At 47.5% G+C, this 26025-nt stretch overlaps 1 protein-coding gene across 2 annotated transcripts in view; it reads left to right on the top strand.

Moving 5' to 3' along the window:
* KIRREL3 (kirre like nephrin family adhesion molecule 3) overlaps positions 1-26025 on the top strand; it is a 760787-nt gene that overhangs the window by 696760 nt on the left and 38002 nt on the right. The window contains exons 11-14 of one of the 2 annotated variants that reach the window (XM_038380570.2): positions 4490-4590; positions 7654-7852; positions 9455-9490; positions 20260-20367. In XM_038380570.2, coding sequence (XP_038236498.1) covers positions 4490-4590; positions 7654-7852; positions 9455-9490; positions 20260-20367 — 444 coding nt within the window. The remainder of the gene's footprint in view (positions 1-4489; positions 4591-7653; positions 7853-9454; positions 9491-20259; positions 20368-26025) is intronic. The other variant, XM_038380572.2, reaches the window with a different exon arrangement.

Genomic DNA, 26025 nt, shown 5'->3' with positions numbered 1-26025 from the left:
CAACAAATCTTGACTTTCTCCAGTGTATTCTGTATTCAGAATTATTCATCAAATAATTTCTGTGAATAATTCTTAGGCTGGGGCTTGTTTGCATGCATTTTCTCCTGAGTCTTGAATAGGCGAGCTGTTTTGATTGGACAGTGTAGTCACATCATGTATTCCTGTTCTCTTGTTGAGAATTCAATAGAGGGGTAAATTTCGCTCTTCGGTTTTACAGGTTCTATAGAATTTAGCATTTTTTTATTAAATTCTGCAGGACTTTTCCATACGAGACATGTTCATGTTTGCAAATTCAAAGTGTACTTGTTGCAAATATTCTGCAGTTTTTGCTTAAAAGTCTCCTTTTAAACAACCATTCCTTCCTTAGAATGTGTGAGGAAAGGGAATCCTAAAATGGTGCTAAGTCAGCCAAAGTGCAGTCTTCTGAAAATCCAAATGCACATATCGACTTTTCTTTACAGACTGCAACTAGCTCTGTTCAAAAGCATGTTGTGGGAGTGAGGATTTCTGTGTTGTGAGTGTGTGAGAGAGACAGATGGAGAATAAGTATGTGTGTGTGTGTATGTGTGCAATATATGTTTGAGTGAGAGTGTAGATGTGTTTTCTGCATGCATTACGCCAGCGTGTGTGTGTGTGTATGCACAAATCTGTGAATTTGTGTGTAAGAATATGTGTATATATATGCATACATATGTGTTTATTTATGAAAAAAGTGAGAATGTGCATGAATATTTGTTTGTGTGTGTCTACACATGAAAAGGGGGGGGGGTGCACGCGGGGGTGTGTTTGTGTTGGGGAAAGGAGAAGTCTTCCAACATAATTCACAGATGTGAATTCGAAACAAGGCTCAGCAGCCCGGTTGGTCATTAGGAGCAAAGTATGACTCACCGCTCTTGCCTCTGCCCGTCCACTTTGCCCGGCTTGCTGTGCTTGGCAGAGAGGCCCCGCCATGCCATAGGCGTTCAGAGCACGTTCCAGCTCCGCTGAGCAAGAAGCGAGCGTGCAGAATGTTTAGTTCAGGGACAACCTGCATCCTGCCAACTGCAGCCCCCGTCAGAGGAGCTAATTGCCTTCATCCTGATGCACAGACCATGCCTGGATCCTGGCTTGTTGCTGTTTTCCCGTCTGCCAGCAGCCACAGCAGCAGCTCACAGAAATGTAAATCTATTTTAATTAAGGGGCTAATAAACAGTAATTATGATGCCAGCACTTTTTCTGTTCCCCTGGAATCATTCTCTCTCGATCCCTGTCATTCCCAGGTCCTCACTGGAAGACCTAGGGACCTGACCTCTCCCACCCTGAAAGTTAAATGCTCCAAAGGCAAACCATGCACCATCAAAGTGTGAGCCTCTTTCTTTCTAATCCGCACCACAGAAAGTTAATTATGCGGTGGCAGCTCCGGACCATAGCTGGTAGCCATTCCCTCATTTGCATTTGCTTCCCCCGCACTGGCATGGGAGCACCGTGAGAGTGGCAAGAAGCCTAACCTTCCCCTCCTCCCCATGCCACCCAGCAGACCAAACGTTGCTGGATTCCCGTGTTCTTGGCCTGCCAGACGGCAGCAGTTCTTACATGGCACAGACACGGGGAGCAGTGGAGTGGGGAGAGGGTGAAGTTCTAACCATTCCGTGCTTGGAGAGCCAGGGAGCACGCCGCTCTGACACACCCCACCGAGATGATACTGAGCCCACCAGCCCCTACCACCTGCCCTGCAACCGTTTTGTAGCTCAGCTCCATCCCCACCTCCCACGCCCTTCCAGAGGTGGCTGCACACATGAAGGGCCCTGATCCACCCCCTCATTGGGCAGCAAATGAAAAACAAGCCACTGAGTAAGCAGCCTGGCCCCCAGCGTCCCCAAGGAATGGCTCGCTCACCCCACAAGCCCTGTATATTTTTAATGCAAAGAATTAAATAAAATGTTTTTCAGTCCCGAGGTTGAAATCTCCCCTTGTTCTGATCAAAAGCACAAAAACAACCCGCTTCCTGTGAAAGATGTCAGGGCTGGTGTTTGCCCCTTGGGCTCCCTTTGCTGCTGACTCTGAGCTCTATCGAACAAATGGGCCGAGAAGAACCTGGCTGTATCCAACAAGCTCTGTTGCACGCAAGAGACAATACGCTACACATATGAGTGCGCTAGAAAAATGTGCTCTGGAGAGCAATCCTGCACTGGCTGGGGATGGACTAGATAACCTCAGCTCTGTTTGTATAATAATCATGTGGCGCCATTAAATAATACACTGTGCTTCTGTAACCCCTTCTGCTGGAGGATCTCAAAACACGGTGCCAACAATTCTTATTGTATTACCATGCCCATTTTCCATATGGGCAAACGAGGCACGGAAGGGAAGTGGTTTAGAGTCAGAATCAGAACCCAGATCCTCACACCCAGACCTGTGTTTTAGTTACAAGATCTTCCATCTATCTCCAAGTGGCTAAAATCAAATTGAAGCCACTACTTGCAAATGGTAGAATGCGGCTCAGGGGCAACAGGGGACCTCACTCTGCAGCTAAGGACTGGGTCAGAAAGTGTCAGTTTTATTTCCAATCTGATGAGTTTATAAGCCCTTTTAAGAACCCTGGAAATCATAGTGACTGAGTGCAGTGATAACAGCCATCTATGGTACTTACATGGCCCCTGTTACTGTAGTATATGAGCATCTCCACAAAATTACTGTATTTATCCTCAACGCTGCTGAGAGGCAGGGCAGTGCTATTCCCCATTGTAGAGATGAGGAACTGAGGCACAGAGGCAAAGTGATTTGCCCCAGGTCACACAGGAAGTCTGTGCCAGTATAAAGAAAAGGAGTGCTTGTGGCACCTTAGCGACTTGAACCCTGGTCTCCCAAGGCTTAGACTAGGGACAGGCCTACACTTAAAGCTTTAGGTTGGCATAGTGATGGTGCTCAGGGGTGTGAAAAATCCACACCCTCTGGCACATAGCTATGCCAATCTAGCCCCAGGGGCAGAAGCATTGTTCCATCGATGAGAAGCTGGGAACGGGTGACAGAGGATGGATCACTTGATGATTCCCTGTTGTGTTCATTCCCTCTGGGGCACCTGGCATTGGCCACCATCGGAAGACAGGATCCTGGGCGAGATGGATCTTTGGTCTGACCCAGTATGGCCATTCTTATGTCCTTATGACCTAACAACCAGTGCTGAAGGCAGGTGGTTTTCCTTCCTCAGTGAAAAAACTTGGCTGTAGGCTCTGGGGTTATGCCGGCAGACCTACTACATCGTAGTGACGCCACTATAAGCCCTCATGGGATTTTCAAAGACACCTAAGCAGGGTACAAGCCTAACTCCCATTGACCATTCTAACAATGGGAGTTAGGCACGAAACCTGTTTTAGACATTTTGAAAGCTCCACTAGGCGCCTCGCTGCATTTTTAGGCACCTAAAGCCCTTTGTAAATCTGGCCCTCTGTTCCCAAGTGATGCAGGAGGCACGTCCCGGGGACATGTTCTGCTCCTAGGCTGCCTGCATGGCATATTCGCTCTGTGTGACTGGAACTGATGCATCCAGGCTTGTGAGGGAGGCATGGAAAGCCACGTGCGGGCAGTCGCCGAGCCTGGGGTGGATCGTACGGTCTGCGGGACACTGACACCCCTCGCCATTGGCGCTAGCAGACCTTGCCAGCTTTCTCTGCATCTGGCTGGTTCAGTCTCCACCCCACAAGCCAATGGGGAAGAATTAGTATAATCGTCCCCTAATGAATGCAGGCGATGAGGAATGGGAATAGCTGCTCAAGCGAGGCTGCCACTGCACTCCCTGAGCGACCCCATCACAGGGCCTTATTACAGGCGGGCACGTGCAAAGGGGACACCTGTCTGAGAGCGGGAAATAACGAAGGCTCCGAACAGCCTGTGGGGCTTTCGCGTTTAGGGCGAGCAAGAGACAGGGCGCCTCTTGCATTGTGCAAGAGCTCCTTCTGCTGGCCACCCACAGGGCACCCGAGATGGGAGAGAATTCGGAACGGAACGGGGAGGACAGCTTAGCACCGTGTGGGAACTGCCTTAGAGAGGGAAAGTGAGGGTCTCTTACCGTTTGTGTCAGTGATTCCTCTGTGGGCTTGTAGAGAGCTGGGGAGCACTGCGTCCACAATGCAGATCCCCAGAATTTGTGTCCGCAGAAGCAGCACAGCCCTGATGCGTATCCCTACAAGCCCCACTGAAAGGGAACAGTCTGGCCTGAAAGCAGAGCTTTTGATCCCCATACAGGATCTTTGGTCTGCACTGTGTCCGTGATGCGGATCTCTGCTGCCCTGAAGGTTTGATCTGAGATCTCTCTCTCTCTGGAGAAGAGTGCATCTGCAACAGCATCTCTGATAGTCGTCCTCCCCCCCACAAAAAAACCTTCCCTGGAGGGGATACTGTGCTGCTCGCTCTTCATTAGCGTCACACAGTATTTCCTGCTGTGGAGTCCCCCTGCATGTGGAAGAAGGTGGGGGGAAGTCAGCCAGGTTTCACCCCTTCTTCTCTCTTTCAGGCCCTCCCATAATTTCGAGCACTCAGACGCAGCACGCCTTGCATGGGGAAAAGGGACAGATCAAGTGTTTCATCCGCAGCACCCCTCCGCCAGACAGAATCGTGAGTAGGCCCGTCCCCTATCTCCATACTGAATGGGCTCGTACAGCAGGAGAGAGGCTGCTGCCCCTCCCATCGTAGCGCCTGGCCAGCCCTGTGCTAGATAATGAGGTTCGGCTGGTGGGCCACACTCTAATCCTGTGTGAATTCATTAAAGGAGAAGTCCTGGTGGCATTTAATCACCTTGGTAATAAGCAAACCGCTTCGGAGCCCCAGGCAGTGGTTCTGCACATTTGACTGGCTGGGAAATTCACAAGGTTTTGCAAAGCCAGAAATGGAGCATGTTCTGTAACCAGAGGATGAAAAAGTCCTTGGCTGCTTATGGAAAAAGGTTCTGGCAGAGCCCTGCATCCCATACACTGGGAAACTGGGCTGCTCCTTCTTTGAGTATACAGTACCCAGGTTCAAGACCTGAGGAAGAGCTCCGTATAGCTCCAGAGCTTGTCTCTCTCCCCAACAGGAGCTGGTCCAGTAAAAGAGATTCCCTCCCCCACCTTAAAAAGAACAGGAGGACTTGTGGCACCCTAGAGACTAGCAAATTTATTAGAGCATAAGCTTTCATGGGCTACAGCTCATTTTGTCTCTCTAATACTAAACCCAATGTTATGTTGCCAAGGAAAACACCTTCCTCCAGCCTTTAAATCACAGCATGTGGGCATGGAACAGCCCAGCCTCCCTCACATGTACACGCCTTCAGACATGGAATAACTTGCACACCTGCACCCAAGCATGGAACAACCTAGCTGCATGCTTTCAGGCTATTCCCCAGAGCTGGTCAAAGGCGAGCAACACAGTTTGAACCTCAAATGGCTGTTCGGTTCAACCACATCCTTGCAGTTTTCTGTGCAGGGCATTTGTGGCCGTGGGTGGTTGTTGGGATGAAGGCTGTTCTTCACATAAACACCCATGGTCACATGTGCTCAAAGGGCTTGATGCATGAACATTGTTCACGAGTCAATGCTGGTTATTCACCATTCTGATTCTCCTGGTTTTAAAACTTCCAGTTATTTAACAGGGAGCAATACCATGTGACTCAGGGGAACAATCAGGGAGCCATAATCCTACCACCTGACTTATGTGAGCAATCGCACATTGCAAATAATCAAAGTGAAGTTTGCAGTCACCCTGTCACAAACTGGGATGTGGGCAGACTGGCCTCTGGGCAGAGCAGAGGCAGTCAGGCCTAGTGGCTGGAGTTGGAGTCAGAGGTCAGGAAGAGTGCTGAAGATCAGAGCCGGAGGCAGAGACCAATCAGAGCCAAGGGTCAGAGCCAGAGGCAGGGACCAGGAGTCAGAGCCAAGGCTCAGAGGTGAAGGCGGGAACAAGCAGGGGAGCAGGACTGGGCAAGATAGGAGGAGCAAGGCTCGGAGCAAGGCAGGATCAGGGCGGGAGCAAGGCTAGAAAAAGGGCAAGCACAGGAGAGATTGCAGATGCAGGCATGTCCATTGAGCAGCCAGTGATCAGTGGTTGCTGTTGGGTTTAAGAGCAGACTGTCTGACTTCCTCAGACAATCAGGTGGTCCAGCTTCGCTCATAGGCTGGAGGGTGGTGCCAGACCTCATTCCTGAAACCCCCCAGCGGCTGACACTTGCTCACATAAACTGGTTGGCAGAAATCAGGATGGCGTCACATACTACTTGTGACCAAACAGTGTAAACTAGCCAGAGAAGAAAGGCTGGTGCAGTGGTGAGACAGCTAGAGTCACAAAGGGACTTTGCCCAGCTCCAGGACAGGGCTCCTGGCTGAGAATGCCAAGCGGAGACAGGTGCTTGCCTCCAGCCTCTCATTCAGGCACCTAAGGCCCAGACCATGGAGTTAGGCACCTAAATGTCATTGTGAATCTGGACCCTAAGCCCCACCCTTTTCCTCTGCATTTCACTCCTGGTTGGCTCCGGCAGCTCCCCGCTCAGCGTGCTGGCTTCTGAGAATCCTTTTCTTAGACACCTAACTTGCCCCCCGACACACACACCTCACAATGCATGGGGAGCCTGGCCTTCTGACTCAGAGCTGAGAGTTCCACTGGGCAGCAGGGTACCTAAATCCCTTTGTGAATCTAGCTCTTAGTCTCTCTGGGTCTCAGTTCACCATCCACACAGTGGGGATAATAGTACAGCCCTGCTGCACAGGGGTGCTATGCATGCTCCGAAGCTGTAGTTCTGGGGGCCATCGACGCACCGAGTGTAGCTAACTTACTTGCAGTGAACAGTTTGACCAGGTCTTTGATCGCATGCACACCCACCCCAGCACAGAATGCCTCCACAGCTCCTAAAGCACCAGAATTCAGCTGCCACTGCAGCAATTGTAAAGATCTTGGCTGTGGGGCTCCATATTCGTCCCCATTCGTTGAGCCCAGACAGAGAGACACAAGTTACAAGTCAGGAATATTTGCTAATATTCAGGACCAGTGCTACAAACTGCACCTGGGATCAGAAAATCCTGCTCCCGGGGAACCTTCTGCCCCTGGCCCAGGAAAGAGTCTGAAGGCTGGAGTGAGCTGGCAGCTGGGTTGATGATGCATGGAGTAGAATAGAATCCAGCTGTGTCCCTCCCATTGAACACGAATGCATTTTTACAGCATTTTAATCATTTCAGTCTCAAGACAAGCTGTCTGTTCAGTTTCCCCAGTATAGCAAACACAGGGCCTGCTGTAATACTCTACACCACTTACCCTTACCCTTAGAACTGGACAAGAAGTGCCCGATCTGGGTATCTTGCAGATTGGCTTCTGAATTTGTGCCTCAGTTTGCACGTAGAAACAACTGCATTTGAAATGTAGTGGCTGCAGTTCAGCCACTGGCACGTCAACATCCAGAGTGGAATTTTCCAAAGCACCTAAGTGACTTAGGAGCACAGGTTCCTGTGTCTTTCAGTGGGACTCATGCTCCTAAGTTTCATGAATGCTTTTGAAAGTCCCACCCCTAACTGACTCCCCTCACACGTTAGACATCCTCAGGCTACAGTCTGTGCCCACCGTTATGTAGGGGTGCACATCCCAGGCCAAGTTGAGGCCCTTCTAAAAGAATCAGGCCCTAAATGAACAAAACTAACCCCTCTTGTTGATTTGCAGGCCTGGTCCTGGAAGGAGAACGTGCTGGAGTCTGGGACCTCAGGGCGCTACACAGTGGAGACGGTCAGCACAGAGGAAGGCGTCATCTCGACACTGACCATCAGCAACATTGTCCGAGCTGATTTCCAGACCATTTACAACTGTACTGCCTGGAACAGCTTCGGCTCAGACACTGAGATCATCCGGCTGAAAGAACAAGGTGGGAGCCACAGACACGGTGCTTAGAAACCAGCAGCGGCTCCTGGGCATTGGGAATTAGCAGCTGGCTGCTCCAGAAGACCAGGGAGGTGCTATGATATCCAGGAGACATGTCAAAGGGCAACTGGGATGTTTTTTAGGAAGACACTGGGAAGGCTTGTTGGATGGCCCTAGCTCCCAAAGCTTTATGTCTCTGGGAGACGGGAAACGCTCTGCAGAGCCGATGCCCGCTGCACAGTGTGATGGCTGGGAGGTGTCGGTAGCATTCTGTGTGGCTCACTCTGGGTCTAAGTAGTCTGTAAACACCCTTGCCACTCATTGAAGTGCAGGGGTGCTGGCTCAGCGCTGAGCCCTCTCAAGTGAAGCAGAAGTGGAAAGGTAAAGGCCATTGGGAGTTAATTGACATGTGCGCTGCTCAGAAGCCCCTGTTCCACCACACACTTCAGTGCTGTTGCTGAGCACTGGAGGAGGCTACATGCTCAAGTGACATAAAAGAGGGCCCAAAGCACAAATTTGTTGCGTGGCAGAGCCTGCTAATGAAACTTGGTCAGCAATTCTCACTGAGTCCATGCGATGCAAGCTGACAGCAACTCGTTGCTCTGTGAAGCAGGACACAGACTCAAGTGGGCCAGCCTGGTGTTCGAAGCTTCAAGCAGAGTGCCCATTGGAAATGCAAGTTTTGGGAGGGCTGGACAGATGGAACCCATGGCAGCCAGAGTGGGAAGGAAGTGCAGCTCCTAGAAAGGGTTAAGCAGCTCTCTGAATAATTCTGGGGGAGTTTGGGGGCTTCCATGCTGGGGGCTCTGCCTTTGTAGAGAATGTTTTGATCCTGGAGGGACTCCAGTTTTAGTCTATGTTATTAAATGCCTAGGCAGGCAGGTGGATTGTTCTCATTAAACTCTGATTTATATGGGCAAGGCTGCCATCAAGATTAAATCAGAGCTAAATGAACCCTTCAAAATTGGCCTCACACTTCTTCCAATACAAACAGACCGTGTTTTTTCCGATCGTCTGCCAATCAGAGCCTGTGCATGGCAATGAGGTGAGTTCCCAGTGGACAGAACCAACAAACTGGGTCCCAGTGGGCAACTCTGCAGGGCAATGGGTCTGGGTCCCAGCCCGTGCCACTGCACGGAGTGGAGCTGGACACCAGTGGGTATGGGCGACCATGCAGGACGCTTTAGTTGGGTCCTGCAAGGGTACTGATGACTCTGCTGGGGATGGAGAAGGGGCCTAGCATGTAACATGGCAGTGGAGTTAGATCCCTGCCTGGGGGAGTGATTCCCAGTGGTTGAACCTATAGGAAAGCGGAGCTGAATCCTAGTGGTTGTCCCTGCTGTACAACGGTGCTGAATCTATGAGGTGGGGTCTCTACACTACTCTGAAGTCATATCCCAGCAGCAATCTGCAGCGTAGTGCCAGACGGTAGCTCCCGGTCCCCGTGCAGTGGAACCTCAGACTAGGGTGGTAGAGAATATCTATTTCAGGGGAACTTCCATGCACCATTGCATCCTCCAGCAGCAAAGAGCTTGCCTGCTCAGTGATACTGACGTGTGCACTTGGGCTTGGCAAGGCTGTAGACGCTTGCTTTATTTTCAAACAGGTACGGAAATGAAATCAGGAGCTGGTATGGAAGCAGGTATGGAATCATGAGCTGAAGGTGAATATGTGACTTGCCCCCAGCTGCATTTTCACACCTTAGCATTCAGCAGCCTCCTTCTAGCTTTACCTTTCCTGAGACAGACAGCGGGAGGGCAGGAAGAGATCTCTCAAAGGCGTTGAGAGATGGCATGCACCAGTGGACAGGAGCCCTGGATTCTAATCCCAGCTCTGCATGTGACCTCTTGGTGCCTCAGTTTCCCCATCTGTTAATACTTAGACCCTTTTGTAAAGTGCTGTGGAGTTTACAGACTAGATGCTCTGTATAAATGCTAAGTATTATTATGGGGAAACACACAGACAAACCAGTGAATTTCAAGAGGGGCAATGAACTTCCAGCCATCTTTCCCCATCTTAGTGGGAGGGAGTTAGCCACTATCAGCATTAGATGGGACAGGAATGGACCTGAAACGGGACAGACAGTTGCAGGATGCATTGCCTTTGTCACAAACTGTTGTTAGCTGTATTTATCATCTCCCTGAGCCGCAGCAGCCTCCATGAAGCCTGGATTAGGCTTCCCAGGGTACTGGAGCTGATGAGTCAGCAAATTGCAGCACTGGGCTCTTTGTCAGCTCTGTTCCCTGTTACTCTGGCCCACCCATTACCATCCCTGGCCACCTGACCATCTCATTGTGCCTTTCCATTGTAAGTGACTGTGTCTTCCATCCCAGGAGAGCCCTTGGCATTCTCTCTGCCAGGAGCCAGCTTTTCCCATTACCTGTGTCCTGCTCCATCCACTGCTGGCTACATCACTCGTCCAGGACCAAACCCCATCATTAAGAGTCCCTCACTTGCCTCTGGATCTCACTCCCTGCTCCCTTGATGATGAACTAGCAGGCATTGACAGTGTCTTCAGGCTCCCATCTCTCCACTCACCTGGCATTCCTTGTTTCTCTAAGAGGAACAAGTAATTGCAGAAGCTCTGTGATGTCTGCTCTTCACAATGAGTTTTCATCTACTGCATGAGCTTTGCCTAGCACAAGATGTTCCCATTCAGGTTGCTCAAAGAAGTGGGTGACCAAACCTCTCTTCTAATTCTCCCTGGATGTCCATGGCTCACCCCTTACCCTCTCATGTTTCTAATCAGTTGACCTTCCCATGCATTGTGGTTTATATCAACCCACTCACAAGCTCTAATGGACGCCGTCCATCTAAGCAAAGGCACGAGCCTTCTTAGTGAAGGTACAAAGAAGGACACGGTGTATGCAATAGAACATGGCGAGATGTGTCTGTGGTATTAGCAGGATCCATTCAAAGGTGGCTTGGTGCAATGTTCCAAAGACTGGCTTTAGGGAGACAAGTTTGTAATAACTCTTAAAAGTTTGCTCAAATGAGAAACCTCATTTGGTAAAACTGCTGCATGCAGAATGCAAGGGTGTCAGTTGGATATTGGGGATAGCGAAATGCAGGCTGCATGCACATCAGATGTGATGAGGCTGGGCTAATAGATATCTCTGCACTGGCCACCAGCAGGCAGAGTTGTCTGGAAGCAGAATGCTAGAGAAGTGGCAAAAGAGAAGGTGAAGGCTCCAGCAGCCATATTTAGGGACTCACTGTAAACAAGGAAGCAGGCTTGGGCAATTGAGCGTAGGGCATATGAGGAAGGCTCACAGGTGCTACCTGCCCATTAAGCTGGCTTCAGCAACTTAAAGTAGCCATCTCAGATTCTACGCAGGAGGCACGGAGGGTATAGAGCGCCACCGGCAGCTGTGTTGGGAGCCATCTGGAGCCCTTGACACAGCAAGTTACCCAGAAGGAACAGTGTCTAGCAAAGTGGTGAGATTTGCAGACACTGTGATTGTCCAGCAAGGGGCATGTTAGCTATGCCAAAGGTAAATTAGGGTTAAGAGGAGCGCTCATCTCCAATATGCTTGCAATACAGTTTGGAAGGCTAGGAGTCCGGGAGTAAATCTGACTAATCCAAGTCAAGGTAGGGATCTGCTGTAGATGGGGACAAGCTGGGTGTAATGTTCTCTGGGGCAGGTCCCTCTCAGCATTCTTGGACAGGATGTTAGAACAACCAGCAGGGAAGATGTACACCAAATTTTGATGCATGCTGGGACACGATATTAGGGAGTGTTCTCTCCTGGCAAAGAGTGTCATGGCCTTGTCTTGTGGCTGATCCACAAAAGGATGACAGCCTACCACTGCAACTGACAAATGAAGCTTTACTGCTTTAGCTCAAGTGGTAGAGGACTGTGCTTTGATGCTGAAGGGCCCTGGTTCAACCTGTAACGCTGACACATGCAACAGGATGGTTACATTCAATGACTTCAGCTGCAAGCATTAAGCCCAGCTGGAACCATTCAGTAAAGTTGCTAGTCCTTGACCTTAACACTGTCTTCATTCAAAGCCCTCAGAGATGATCTCAGACACAATTTTGTGGTGTAGAGCTGGCTGAAAATGTTTGCAAACATCCATTCAAATAGTGACTGTAAACATGCACCTATGGATGGGCCTCACCCTTTGTAATCCTTTCCATGAGTTTGAGAAAGGTTTTATAGGCAAAAATATTTGCCAGACGTGTCCCGGGGGCTCATGTGAATATGCATCTGCACAAGGAGTGTTGCTGGCAATGTTCACACAGTTATTGGGGAAGCTCTTTGCAGGTTTGGCAGTCATCCAGGCAGGGAGCAGAAACAGTACCATGTGAATGAAGTGGCCAGTCACATGGCATGAATAGCAAATTACATATACACGAATCAACACTCAGCAAACACCTTGCGAGCAAGCCAGGGGCTGAAATGCATTATCATAAACCATGCACTGACTCATTTCAAACAACCACCTAAATAACGAAGATTAAATCTGTCTGCGGATAATCCACAAACAGAAGAAACAGGCTAAATCCACCCAATAAATTGCTTGCCCATCCCTACTGAGGGCAAAAGAAAACAGGGGAATACGCCTGTGATAGCTGGTATATGCTGTAAAACAGTGAATGAGCTAAGGACCCTTGAAGTAGCCACAACTAGTTGACCTTAAAAGTGTAGATGGGATCAGTAACTGCTAGGTTTTTTCTCATGGGCATTTCTATAACAGTTATTGCCCTACCATCTTATCACTCAAAGACACGCAAGAGCAATCTATAGAAAGCAGTGTCCATGGTGAATAGTGCGTGTGTCTTCCCTAATTGCTTGGCTGCCCTGGATGGCCTCTTGTATTATGCACCCCCATGGCCCTGCCTAGACTGGAAGTTGGAGGGAACTAACTGCCCTCATGTGGTCTGAGAACTACAACAAATGCCTGTGGCAGCTAGTAAACACAAGTATCAGTGAGACAGAACAACCCCGCCTGGACATTTCCTTCTGCCCTCTTTACTTCTACAGGGAGGAGAGTGAAATATACAAAGGTGTCTAAGGATTCGGAACAGATGGAGGCTTGACCTTGATCCACTCCTAGACTAGTAGTAACTGCGTGGGCCACTGGAAGATCATTTCCCTGCTAAACTTGCAATAAGGTCTCGGCTTTGATCTTTGACCCAGATCAGTCAGAGGAGAACCCCTCCGACACTCTTAGTAGAAGCTTGCTCTTGCCCTAAGTCACTTCCCTTGGGTTTCCAGGAAGGACTGTTGTTCAATCTCATGTCCTCACTGTGTATATCGATTTTTACATCAAGATTGGATGTTTTCCTAAAAGATCTGCTCTAGTTCAAACAGGAATTAATTCAGGGAAGGTCTCTGAACTCTGTTATGCAGGAGGTCAGACTAGGTGATCACAGTGGTTCATTCTGGTTTTATACATTCTGTGTCCATCAGTATTAACAATCTCCATTTGCACAGACAAGTGAAGCATGGGGACATTTTTTTTTCTCTAGACTTCCTAGAAAAGTGTTCATTTACAAGGCAGACCCGCATGAGCAGAACCAATTTGCATCTAGAAAGTAACTTATTTTCACTGACTAATCCCTCCGCTTCTTGAGAAGGGAGGGATGTGAGGATTAGCTTCCACTCTATGCCGGCACCAGAAGTTCAAGATGAACTAGGGATGGGCAAAGATCTTTTTGCCTAACTCTGAGCCCACTCGAATGCCGTGGGTTTGAAAGTTCAGACTGAACTTGGGTTAGTGGCACTGGGGCCATGGTATTGGGTATTGATCCATTTGGATGAGACTGAGGGCAGGTCTACCCTTAAAATGCTGCATTGGCACAGCTGTAGTGCTTCAGTGAAGGCACTATGCTGAGGGGAGAGTGTCTCCCATTGACTTAGCTAATCCACCTGCATGAGAGGGGCTGTCTACCTGGGGTGTTAAGGTCAGGATAACTGTCACTAAGGGGTGTGGATTTTTCACAACCCTGAGCAACATAATTATAACAAAATCATACTGTAGTGTAGATCTGGCCTGACCAAAGGAGTAGAGAGGGAATCCTAATGATATCAATGGATTGCACACACATTGTGATGGCACCATAGCCCAGGACAGAATAAATAGGCCAATAGAATGTGTCTGCATGAGAAAGTGGCACTAACTGGACTTCAGGTGTGTATTGAAACCGATTTAACTTGCAGTTATTTAAACCGATGTCATGCAAACTACTAGATGGACACTGATTTGGGTTTAAAAGTGGCATGTATTGATTTAGATTGTCTATTGCAAATCGGTTTTATCCAAACCAGAATAAATTATTCCTAAACCGAACTCAGAGGGGAGGAGGTGTGCACAGTTTAGATTGTCTTCACTGCAAATTCAACTTGGTCTGAACTACAGTTTTTTCTCCTTGCCATGCTCCCCATTCATACAGCCCCACACCTCTATCATTGCCCCTGATGTAGCTGCGCTGAGCTGCAGAGCAGAGCCCAGGGTTGCTGATAACATGTATTGCGGTGGAGACGCAACCATGACGAGCCCTAAAAATTGAGACATGATGGTCCACCACTCCCATCCCATAAACCCCTGGTTGGAAGTGGACTATCAATCTGGCCCTGCTAAGCTTCGTGCTTGCAGTTTCTCCAGGTTCACCCCATCTCCTGTGTTTGAGACAGTAGAACAGTGTGGTGGTGCATTTACAGATGGGGCTACCCTGGGTCAAATTTACCATGTTACTGTTTATCCCATGCAACTCTCTCATGTCGCCACCATAAGCCAGGGGAGATTTGACCAGTCCTCACACAGAGCACAGCCCTCCCCTTAGCTTCAGCTTGACTCACTTCTGGAAGCAATGAAAGCACTAGGTTTAGATTAGAGGAAAAGGTGTTTTGTGAGCCCAGGCCACGTTCTCCAAACCCAAACGTCACCTGCGAGTGTCACAAACCCTCAACCTCGACGCAGCAGCTGATTTATGCAGGGAGCACTAAGAATTTCCAGTGGGTGATCGTCACTGTGCTCCTGTAATAACGGCAGACAGCGGTGACTAGGGAAAGCCCCCAGGAGGGCACACACAAAAGAGTCAAGGTGCAGCGAGAAGGAAGTGTTCCCAGGGGCACTGTGGCATTTCATATATTCATTCTCTCTCCGTGATTCCAGATCAAATTGGCTCATTTGCCAAGTCGGAGGGCCTTGTTTCCCTAACCACTCCTCACATCAGCAGCAAGGAAAACTAATCCCATAGCTGGAGCGGAGCTGGTGATGCCTGAGGCAGAAGAGAATCCAGCTCACTGCCCCGTAGCTGAATCGGCTGCTGTGTAGTTAACAAATGTAACCATCTCTGTGCTAGTAAAGGCAACTTGGGCACATGCTGGGAGCAGCTACAGAATAGAAAGGGACAGTCTTAAAGTCACCTGGATCCCAAGTGGCCCCGTCGATTCTCCCAGGCCAGCCAATAGGGAGGAAGGAGGGCCCAGCAGCTAAGCTAGGACAAGTAGACCTGGCTTTAAGACCCTGCTCGGCCACAGGCTTATTATCTCCTTGGGCAAGTTCCGAAGTTTCTCTCAGCATCAGCACCCCATCTGTACAATGGGGTGAAGTACAGTAGCTCAGCTACCACAGAAGTGGGGGGCTCTGTAAGTCTCTAGTAGAACAGGGAATCCTGGGAACCAGCCCTCTGGCTTTCACAAGCTTCTTACAGTGGATGCATATGTGGCATTCACAACACCCTGTAAACGTGGCCCTGCTTTGCCCTCTGTCACCAAGCTGTGGTGCCTGCTGTTGGCTATTGCACAACATTGAGACCCTCAGGGCTCCAGCTGGGGTTTTGAATGCCTGTCTCAAATCCTCAGCATTTGGGGAGGGCACCGGTTGGATCTGGGGTTCATTTGCAAATGTTGGACCCAGATCCCCCCTAGGTTTGCGAGGGGCATACATAAGAATGGCCATACTGTGTCAGACTAAAGATCCATCTAGCCTAGTATCCTGTCTTCCAACAGTGACCAATGCCAGGTGCCCTAGAGGGAATGAACAAACAGGTCATCATCAAGTGATCTATCCCCTGTCGCCCATTCCCAGCTTCCAGCAAACAGAGGCGAGGGACGCCATCCCTGCCCATCCTGGCTTATAGCCATTGATGGACCTGTCCTCTCTGAATTATCTAGTTCTTTTTTGAGCTCTGTTATAGTCTTTGCCAGAGGATGTTGTGAAGACCAAGAGTTCCACAGACTGACTGCGCGTTGTGTGAAGAAATACTTCCTTTTGTTTGTTTTAAACCTGCTGCCTATTGATTTCATTTGGTGCCCCCTAGTTCTTGTGTTATGAGAAGGAGAAAATAACACTTCTTTCTTTACTTTCTCCTCACCAGTCATAATTTTTAGATCTCTCTCATATTCCCCATTTAGTTGTCTCTTGTCCAAGCTGAAAAGTCCCAATCTTATTAATCTTGCCTCATATGGAAGCTGTTCCAAACCCCTAATCATTTTTATTGCCCTTTCCTGAACCTTTTCCAAATCCAATACATCTTTTTTGAGACGGGGTGACCACATCTACACGCAGTATTCAAGATGTGGACGTACCATGGATTTACAGAGAGGCAATGATATTTTCTGTCCCTTTCTTAATGATTCCCAACATTCTGTTCGCTTTTTTGACTGCCGTTGCACATTGAGTGGATGTTTTCAGGGAACTATCCACTGTGACTCCAAGATCTCTTTCTTGAGTGGTAACAGCTAATTTAGACTCCATCATTTTATATGTATAGTTGGGATTATGTTTTCCAATGGGCATTACTTTTCATTTATCAACATTGAATTTAATCTGCCGTTTTATGAGATCCTTTTGTAGCTCTTCGCAGTCTGCTTTGGACTTAACTATCTTGAGTAATTTTGTATCATCTGAAAATTTTGCCACCTCACTGTTTACCTCTTTTTCCAGATCATTTATGAATATGTTGATTAGGACTGGCCCAATACATACCTCTGGCAGGACCCACTATTTACCTCTCTCCAGTCTGAAAACTGACCATTTATTCCTGCCCTTTGTTTCCTATCTTTTAACCAATTACCAATCCCTGAGAGGACCTTCCCTCTTATCCCAGGACAGCTTACTTTATTTAAGAGCCTTTGGTGAGGGACCTTGGCAAAGGCTTTCTGAAAATCTAAGTACACTGTATCCACTGGATCCCCCTTGTCCACATGCTTGTTGACCCTCTCAAAGAATTCTAGTAGATTGGTGATGCATGATTTACTTTTACAAAAACCATATTGACTCTTCCCCAACAAATTATGTTCATCTATGTGTCTGAAAATTCTGTTCTTTACAATAGTTTCAACCAATTTGCCCGGTACTGAAGTCAGGCTTACTGGCCTGTAATTGCTGGGATCACTTCTGGAGCCCTTTTTAAAAATTGGCATCACATTAGCTATTCTCCAGTCATTTGGTACAGAAGCTGATTTAAATGATAGGTTACAGACTACAGTTAGTCGTTCTGCAATTTCACATTTGAATTACTTCAGAACTCTTGGGTGAATACCATCTGGTACTGGTAACTTATAACTGTTTAGTTTATTAATTTGTTCCAAAACCTCCTCTAATTACACCTCAATCTGGGACAGTTCCTCAGATTTATCATCTAAAAAGAATGGCTCAGGTTTGGGAATCCCCCTCACATCCTCAGCCATGAAGACCAATGCAAAGAATTCATTTAGTTTCTCCGCAATGGCCTTATCATCCTTGAGTGCTTCATTAGCGTCTCGATCGTCCAGTGGCCCCACTGGTTCTTTAGCAGGCTTCCTATTTCTGATGTACTTAAAAGCAAATTTGCTATTACTTTTTGAGTCTTTGGCTAGCTGTTCTTCACATTCTTTTTTGGCCTTCCTAATTATATTTTTACACTTCATTTGCCAGAGTTTATGCTCCTTTCTATTTATCTCATTGGGATTTAACTTCCACTTTTTAAAAGATGCCTTTTTGCCTCTCACTGCTTCTTTTATTTTGTTGATTAGCCACGGTGGCACATTTTTGATTCTATTACTGTTTTTTAATTTGGGGTATACATTTAAGTTGAGCCTCTATTATGGTGTCTTTAAAAAGTTTCTATGCAGCTTGCAGGGATTTCACTTTTGGTGCTGTATCTTTTAATTTCTGTTTAGCTAACATCCTCATTTTTGTGTAGTTCCCTTTCTGAAATTAAATGCTACAGTGTTGGGCTGCTGTGATGCTTTCACCACCACAGGGATGTTAAATTTAATTATATTACGGTCACTTTTACCAAGCAGTCCAGCTATATTCACCTCTTGGACTAGATTCTATGCTCCACTTAGGTTCAAATCAAGAATTGCCTCTCCTCTTGTGGGTTCCAGGACTAGCTGATCCAGGAAGCAGTCATTTAAGGTGTCAAGAAACTTTATCTCTGCATCCCATCCTGAAGTGACAGGTACCCAGTCAATATGGGGATAGTTGAAATCCCGCATTATTATTGAGTTTTTTATTTTTATAACCTCTCTAATCTCCCTAAGCATTTCACAATCACTATATCCATCCTGTTCAAGTGGTCAGTAATATATCCCTACTGCTATATTCTTATTATTCAAGCATGGAATTACTGTCATAGAGAGTCTATGGTATAATTTGGTTCATTTAAGATTTCTACTTCATGTAATTCTACTCTTTCTTTCACATATAGTGCCACTCCCCCACCAGCATGACCTTTACTGTCCTTCCGATATATTTTGTACTCTGGTATTACTGTGTCTCATTGATTTTCCTCATTCTAGCAAGTTTCCATGATGCCTATTTTATCAATATCCTCATTTAACACGAGGCACTTTAGTTCACCCATCTTATTATTTAGACTTCTAGCATTTGTATATAAGCACTTTAAAAACTTGTCACTTTTTAGCTGTCTGCCATTACATGATGTAATTGAAAGAGACTCTTCTTCATTTGACTGCTTCTCATCAGATCCTACCTGTATTTTATCATCTTCCATCCTCTCCTCCTTACTAGGACATAGAGAATCTCCATTAATAGATCCTCGCCTAAGGGATGTCTCTGTCTGAACCATGTGCTCCTCCGCACCTGTCGGCTTTCCCCCAGCCCTTAGTTTAAAAACTGCTCTACGACCTTTTTAATTTTAAGTACCAGCAATCTGGTTCAATTTTGGTTTAGGTGGAGCCCATCCTTCCTGTATAGGTCCCTCTTTCCCAAAAGTTCCCCAAGTTCCTAATAAATGTAGGGAAGGATGTGCCGAAGCCATAGTTTGGTGGATCCCATCTCTAAAAATAACAAGAAGAAAGTGACATAAATCTGATTCCGGCTTTGTTGTTTCTTTCTTGCAATAATTCCTGAGCTGCCTTCCTTGTCTTAGTCCTCTCTGCTTGCCTTCTACTGCCCTTTGGCAGTAATGGGTAGCTAGTATCCAAAATGGAACAAGCCCAATTAAGTTAGCAGCACGCAGAGCATCTTTTGCCATGGGGCAGAGAGATCTCTGGCGGTGTGGTCCCCAGAATGAGATGGAGCAGTCATCATTTAGAAAGGAGCTTTGATGGTGTGGCATGATGCAACTCCCAAGGAAATGGATCTCACTGCAAGGCTGTGGACTCTGCCATTTACCCACTATTTAGAGGAGCCCTTACCCAAAACCCATTGATGTCAGTGGGAGTCTTTCCTCTGCCTTCAGTGAGGTTTGGGTCAGACCTGGGCAGCATTAAATGTAGACAACTAGAAATAATTGTGTTAAATAATGGCAATATTAACACGGGCTAGTCAGTAGAAGTGCTTGGGTGATGTTTGTCAGGGGATCACAAGATTGTTGGGACCGACTTACAAACTTCCCTAAAAATGATTTTTTTTTTCTGTTGCAAAATGTGGTCTGGCACGACTTCCAAAAATCAGCTTTGCAGGCTGAAAATCCCAACAGGAAGCTAAAAAAACAAATTCATCATGGGCATAAATACATGAGCATGGAGCACCCTCTCCCTGATCACTCCACCAGCTCCGCTGTTCCAATCTGGAGCCCAGCCGAGGCACCTTCATCTCGGGTTACAGCACCCTGCTCTACTAGTCTTAGCCTCCCAACACAGCTCAGCCAATGCAGCTGACCTGTACGTTTTGGAGGAGTCTTTGGAATCCCACCCCCTTCCCCATTTAGAGCAGAGCAACGGAGCTATCCAGGGGCCAGCGAAGCGAGTCATACTTGTACATGTCTCCTCTCGGACACCTTGTGTCCTCCTGAGGACGGTCAAGCTCATTTGTGTGCACTATGCGTCATCCACCTGGTTCAAAACCAACATAGTTATTGGGCAGGAGAGCTAAGAAGCCAGTGCACAGACCAACACTCGCCAGGAGCGGAGTTATGGCAGCCCGGGCGGTTAGGCAGTAGGGCAGGGGAAGGTGGTACTCAGACACTTCTGAACTTCACTGGCTCCCTCGTTCCTCTTGCAGAGTCAGTGCCGATGGCGGTGATCATAGGCGTCGCTGTGGGGGCCGGCGTGGCATTCCTGGTGCTGATGGCCACCATCGTAGCCTTCTGCTGTGCACGCTCGCAGAGAAGTAAGTGCCTTCCCTTTCTTTCATTTTAAATACAATTTGGTTGGACTGAGAGTCCTGGAAACCAAGCTCACCTGTGTATACACAGCTTCCCAAGTGCTATCCCTCACTTGATCTCAGGATGAAAGGGGAGTGCAAATCCATGGCCCTGCCATGGGGAATTTCTGTAGGCTGATGGGGACATCTGCTTGCTAAGAACTTGTCTGAGATCAACCAAGCCAAACAATCAATCAATGGTAACAAATTCTTTGGGTCCCTCAGCTCTGGATTGAGTCTGTAGCAGCAACAGGTCACCTATCCCAGGGCCAGCCCCCTGAGCTAACAGACTGTGCTAAACTCTTCTCTCGGAGAGATGTCATGCAGAGGTGGTGGCAACCTGACCTACAATGCATCAGCAGCCTAACGGCTGGCTAATCTGTTCATAGAGCAACACTGAGGGTGGCTTCATGCAGTGGAGGGGCTGCAGGCCACTGGCTGGTGCAATCTTGGGGGCCTGAGGCTTGTCTACTCTGCAGGGAATGCAGACTGCAATACCCACTTGTGCTGTGGTAGCCTTACCGGCACAAGGGATTAAAGCACCGGCAGAGGAGAGAGGGCGATGCTGGGCAAGTGGGTGTGTAGGAGGCGAACAGGGTAATTCACAAAGGAATTCCATATTGAATTCACCAGCCTGACACCGAGGCAATCTGTCTATCACATGTGATTACATAACATTCAACACTACTTTGCACTCCCAAGGCACCTTCCAGGAGAGGATTTGAATGCACTTTAAAAACCAGATGGGCCAAATTCTGATCTTCGTTGTGCTGATTTAAATTATAGAGTCACTCTGGCTGTCATTTGTTAAGCAACAAAACACCTCTGCTTTAGTGAGGGGAAACTGAGGCATGGGACAGCTGAGTGCCTTTCAACATCATACAAAGAATCAGTGACAGAGCTGGGAATGGAATCTAGGAGCCCCAGCACCCTACTCTAACCACTGGATGATACTCCCTCATGTAAAGTTTATGTCATATAGGCAGGATACAAATACTGAAGTAGTTTCGGCCTCTGAACTTGGAGCGAGTGCAAAACGTGTTCCAGATTCTATTTTTTTAGTTCAGTTTATCATTATAAAATATGCATGTTCATAATAAGAAATTCCAGTCTCTAGTGTTTGTTGAGCCTAGGTTGTTATGTGCTTTGCTGCAATGGGAATATAAATTAAAATGACATGAAAGGCATAGGTAAAGGAATGAAGGGGTAAACAGCTCAGGATCATGTTGCTTCATTAAAAAAAAAAGAGAAATTAAAGCATGATTGTTGGCTAAATGAAAAAGGATCAAACCATCAGGGAAAGGAGTGCGATTGTTTTGAGCATCTAAGACAGCAGTAGAGAACAAGCAATCCTTGACAGTGCTTCCCACTATAGGGACTCTGCAATAAAAACAGCCCCGCCAGAGCTGTTCATAAGCTGTTTGTTTAGTTGCCAGTGAAACACAGTTGATTTTCCTTTTTGATTGTTTGCAAAGAAATCAAAGAGCCCCAATTCCTCCTGGACTTGGGTAACAAATGGCTGGCCTCATACAGCAGAAACGTGTGCACTTTTAAGAGCAATAATGACATCTGGTTTTGAACTCTCCCAAACTCCATTAGCAGCTCTTGCAGATATTAGCAAATTAAATCTTGGGCAGTCTTCATCTTGCATTTTTGTAAGTATTTCTGATGGACCAGAGACGAGCCAGTTCAGTTTCGCTGGACTCATTCAGCGACAATGTGTGATTCAAGCAGCCTGACAGAAAATGGGCCAAATTGCTGTTACCATGTCAATGGTCAGACATAATCAGCCATGCTTTTCCCCATCGCTTTTAGATAGCCACACACTGTATCATTCCAAGGAGGGAGTGCATGTGGCTCATTATAGGCTTCTTCTTTGATGGAACCAGATGGTGCTGGGTTCTTTACGGGACATACACTCTTACATTAATGCGATGATGATAGATCAGATATGCAATGGAGGTGCCAAGGCTTAGAGCGGAAAGCAACGCTAGAGACTTAACGTGTCAGTTATTCAAAGACTACAACAGTTGGAATAGCAACTGGCATGCCGCTTCCTGCTCTCTCAAACCTTTGGAGTAGAATTCAGTGGGTGCCTGCTGTCTGGCTCTCTGTGCATTGGTAGGTCTGCTTGGCCTCGTCAGCCTTAGCTCTCAAAGATTCCTCATGCCCTTTAGCAAAGGAACATCTCCACTTTTTCCCACATCCTCAAAGGTGTTTAGTCACCTTCCGCCCATTGGTTTCAATGGCACCTCTGAGGATCTGGGCTTTCGTCTCTTTGTGCCTCAGCACCCCGTCTGTATAATGGAGATACCCCGGTGGGGTATGGAAAAGTGGGGAGGGTTGCACTGCTGCTGTGCATGAGCGATTTTAAACTTAGGTGCTTCAGGGTAGGCACCTCAAGAAATGACCCAGTCTGAACATACAGAGCTTCCAAGGATTTCAGTGGTGTTGCATGGCTGTAACCGAGAACAGATCTTGTTCCCACCGAGTGAGCATGAAGCAAGCTACACATGAAATATATGGCTGTCGCCTTTTGGGGTGCAGTCCAGAGCAGTGAGGGGCTGTGTCACTGCCTGCCTGTAACCCTGAGTGCCTTAAATGCTCTGCTGCTCTGGTCACAGCCAGCCAGCAGACAAGCATGCTGAATCCTGCATGTCTGTGTGCTGTGCAGCCATGGGGCAGTGCTTCGGGCCTCAGCAGCCTGCCTACCAAACAACAGCCGCACCCTGCAGTCCACCAGCTTTGGTCACACCTGGCAGGATGACCTCAACACACCTCCAGTTCTGAATGTCCCCAAAATCACCTGTGTGGAAGTGGCCAGCCCCCCTCCTGGAGCGTGCGAAGAAATAAGGTTTGCTTGCACCTTTAAGAGACCATACCTAGCAGTTTGCCACCTTAACGGGATTTAACAATTCCTTCATTTCAAACACAGTCTTGGGTTGGTTTAGATTAAAGTTTATTCACAACAGGACATAGGTTAAGTGATGCCAAGTACAATAAATAACGGCAGAGATGGTTATCAGCAAATAGAAGTGAAAATATATCTAATGGAGGAAGGTTTCAGAGTAGCAGCCGTGTTAGTCTGTATTCGCAAAAAGAACAGGAATACTTTTGTTAGTCTCTAAGGTGCCACAAGTACTCCTGTTCTTTTTGCTAATGGAGAAAGCTACAGTCTTAGTTTAAAATGATTTCGCTCACCAATTACTTTTGGCCCAGCATGGCTGACTGTCTCTCTGTCAGGACTTCCACAGAAGTATGAGGTGCTGGTTTCCCTTGTCTTCATAAGAAGATTAAAGCTGGCATCTCTCTGTCCCACATACTCGCAAAGAATTGCCTTTGTTCTCAAAGACAGGGAGGCCTCCTGGGAGCTCAGTCTCCTGGGCCTCTCTGGGGTGCAGGAGCCATGTTAATTTTCTGGCGTTTGAGTTCCGGCTCAAAGCAAACCCCACTAGTTGCTTGCTAGCTTTGTTTATGGCTAATATGTAAATGGTCCTTTGTCTAGGACAGCCCTTCTTATCACCTTTACCGAGGCTAGGCTGTCTTCTTAAACTTGGTCTAGATACGTTATACGGCGGGAATTCATAAATTCACATACAAAGCTAATGCATTTTACGATGATATTAATGACCAGTGTGCTATCAGTTTTAAATGAGACCTCACAAGACATATTTTGTCCAAACAGCACTGCAGTAGTGTGTGAATGCAGGGGTGTAGGGCCTAGGAAATATACAGCAAGGGAAAAGCAGATGAATAAATATCCACCTCACTTATTAACAGATGGGAGCCCTCCACAGCAGGGCAGATCTTGTTCTTAGCCCAGTAGACCAAGTGCTGAGTTGTAGGGTCTGTATGCAGGACCTGATTCCTGCCATCAAATGCACTGCCCAATGAAACCAAGAAGAATAGGCCGTTGCGATTAAAGCGCTACACTCAGGAGAGCTGGGTTCAGCTCCTGGCTCTGCCACTGAACTCTGTGTGTGACCTGGGGCAAGTCACTTCACCTTGCCATGCCTCAGTTTCCTGATCTGTAAATGAAGGTGATAATATTTCTCCATCTCATAGGGGTGTGGAGGATAAAGCCATTGATGTTAGAGGCATGCAGGTACTACAATGAATGGGGCCATGTGTCAATAGATACTTTGCTCAACTCCAAGCAAACATCTAGGTAGGATTGGCGCCCAACCTGGACCTCCCATATGCTTAACTGGGGCTCTGGTACGCCTTGGTTTTAGGATTGGTGCATGCCAATTAGATCACAGAGCCTGTCCCCCTACAAAGCTAGGAGAGAGTCCCCTGGTGGAGGCCACATCAGAGATATAATTGACCTTAGCCAAAAAGCGAGATTTCCTTTGAATAACTTCAGTTTTAACAGGCCGAAGTCAAAAGATGTTCAGATCATGGTCCAATATCAATAAATAAATGAGAAAAACAGATCAAACTCCCAAGCTCAGTGCAGGGCATTTGTTCCTGTGCATCCATCTGTCACACAGCCTGCCTTCCATCTGGGAACCTGCTCCAACAGTTCTGTTTCCCGCTCAGACAGAAGGGAGCTCCCCAGTTTGTTTAAACAGCTTTGTGGGGCTAAGCCTGCTTGGGCAGCAGATGCTGTCGCAGGGACACAGCTGTGCAGCCACTCAGTTGAGCTGGTGCTTGATAAACAACATGTGCGGGAGGCAGTTGTGCTAATGAAACGCGCCGCTCAGAATGCCAGAGAAAAGCTGTGTGTAACCTTTGTGCTTTGCGGCCATGCTTGGGGTAGCAATGATGTGGCTGATGGTTGACTAGGCTGGTTTACCTCATTGACAAAATGGCACAGAGGGGTGGTTTAGAGCCACAATTGGCATTAGCAACAGAATGGTTTAGCAAGTTCCAATCAGTTACACCTGCAGACAGTGTAGGGTCCCACAGGTGACATAATTTGAAGGCTCTGGTGTTTTATGGGTGTCACTGAGGGAAGGAGTTGGCCTGTAGAACCTTTAGTACTGGTGATGAAACAAAAAAACAACAATCCAGCTTGACTCTCAGATCCCCGGGGTAATTTATAGGAATGGCAACAATTAATCTTGTAAACTGGATATTGTTATACTGGAGTCAATGAGAGATATTAAACGTGGAATCTCCCTCGTTTTAGCATGTCATTTTTACAGAGCAGATACACTACAGATAGTGATAGTCATTTCAACAAATCTTGCGTGTACTTTGCCGATGCCCAGTTGAGGGCATTTGCATCTGGAGGACTGAATCCGTGACCTCTGTGACAAACATGGAGCCTTAGTTATAACTTTGGATAACGGGATGAAATTAGTAAAGATATCATGGGCTAGACAGACTGATCTGGGGTGAATAGCAGCAGTAGTTCCCTAACAGTAAGGGCTTGTCTATGGTTGAAATGATACAGTGGCACCCCATAGCACTTCGGTGTAGACCTTCACTACAGCGACAGGAGGAGATCTCCTGTTAGCATAGGTACCTCACCGCCCAAAGAGGTGGTAGCGGTGGTTGACAGAAGAATTCTCCCATTGATTTCTCAGACCCGAGCGATGTAGCTGCACCAACCTCACTTTTTAGTGTAGACCAGGACTAAAATGGTTGATTAGCCTCTCCAGGAGGCTAAAGAAGGGA

The sequence above is a fragment of the Dermochelys coriacea genome, chromosome 22 (assembly GCF_009764565.3).
Source record: "Dermochelys coriacea isolate rDerCor1 chromosome 22, rDerCor1.pri.v4, whole genome shotgun sequence".
In the NCBI taxonomy this organism is placed as follows: domain Eukaryota; kingdom Metazoa; phylum Chordata; order Testudines; family Dermochelyidae; genus Dermochelys; species Dermochelys coriacea.
This window is presented reverse-complemented; position numbering and strand designations above follow the sequence as displayed.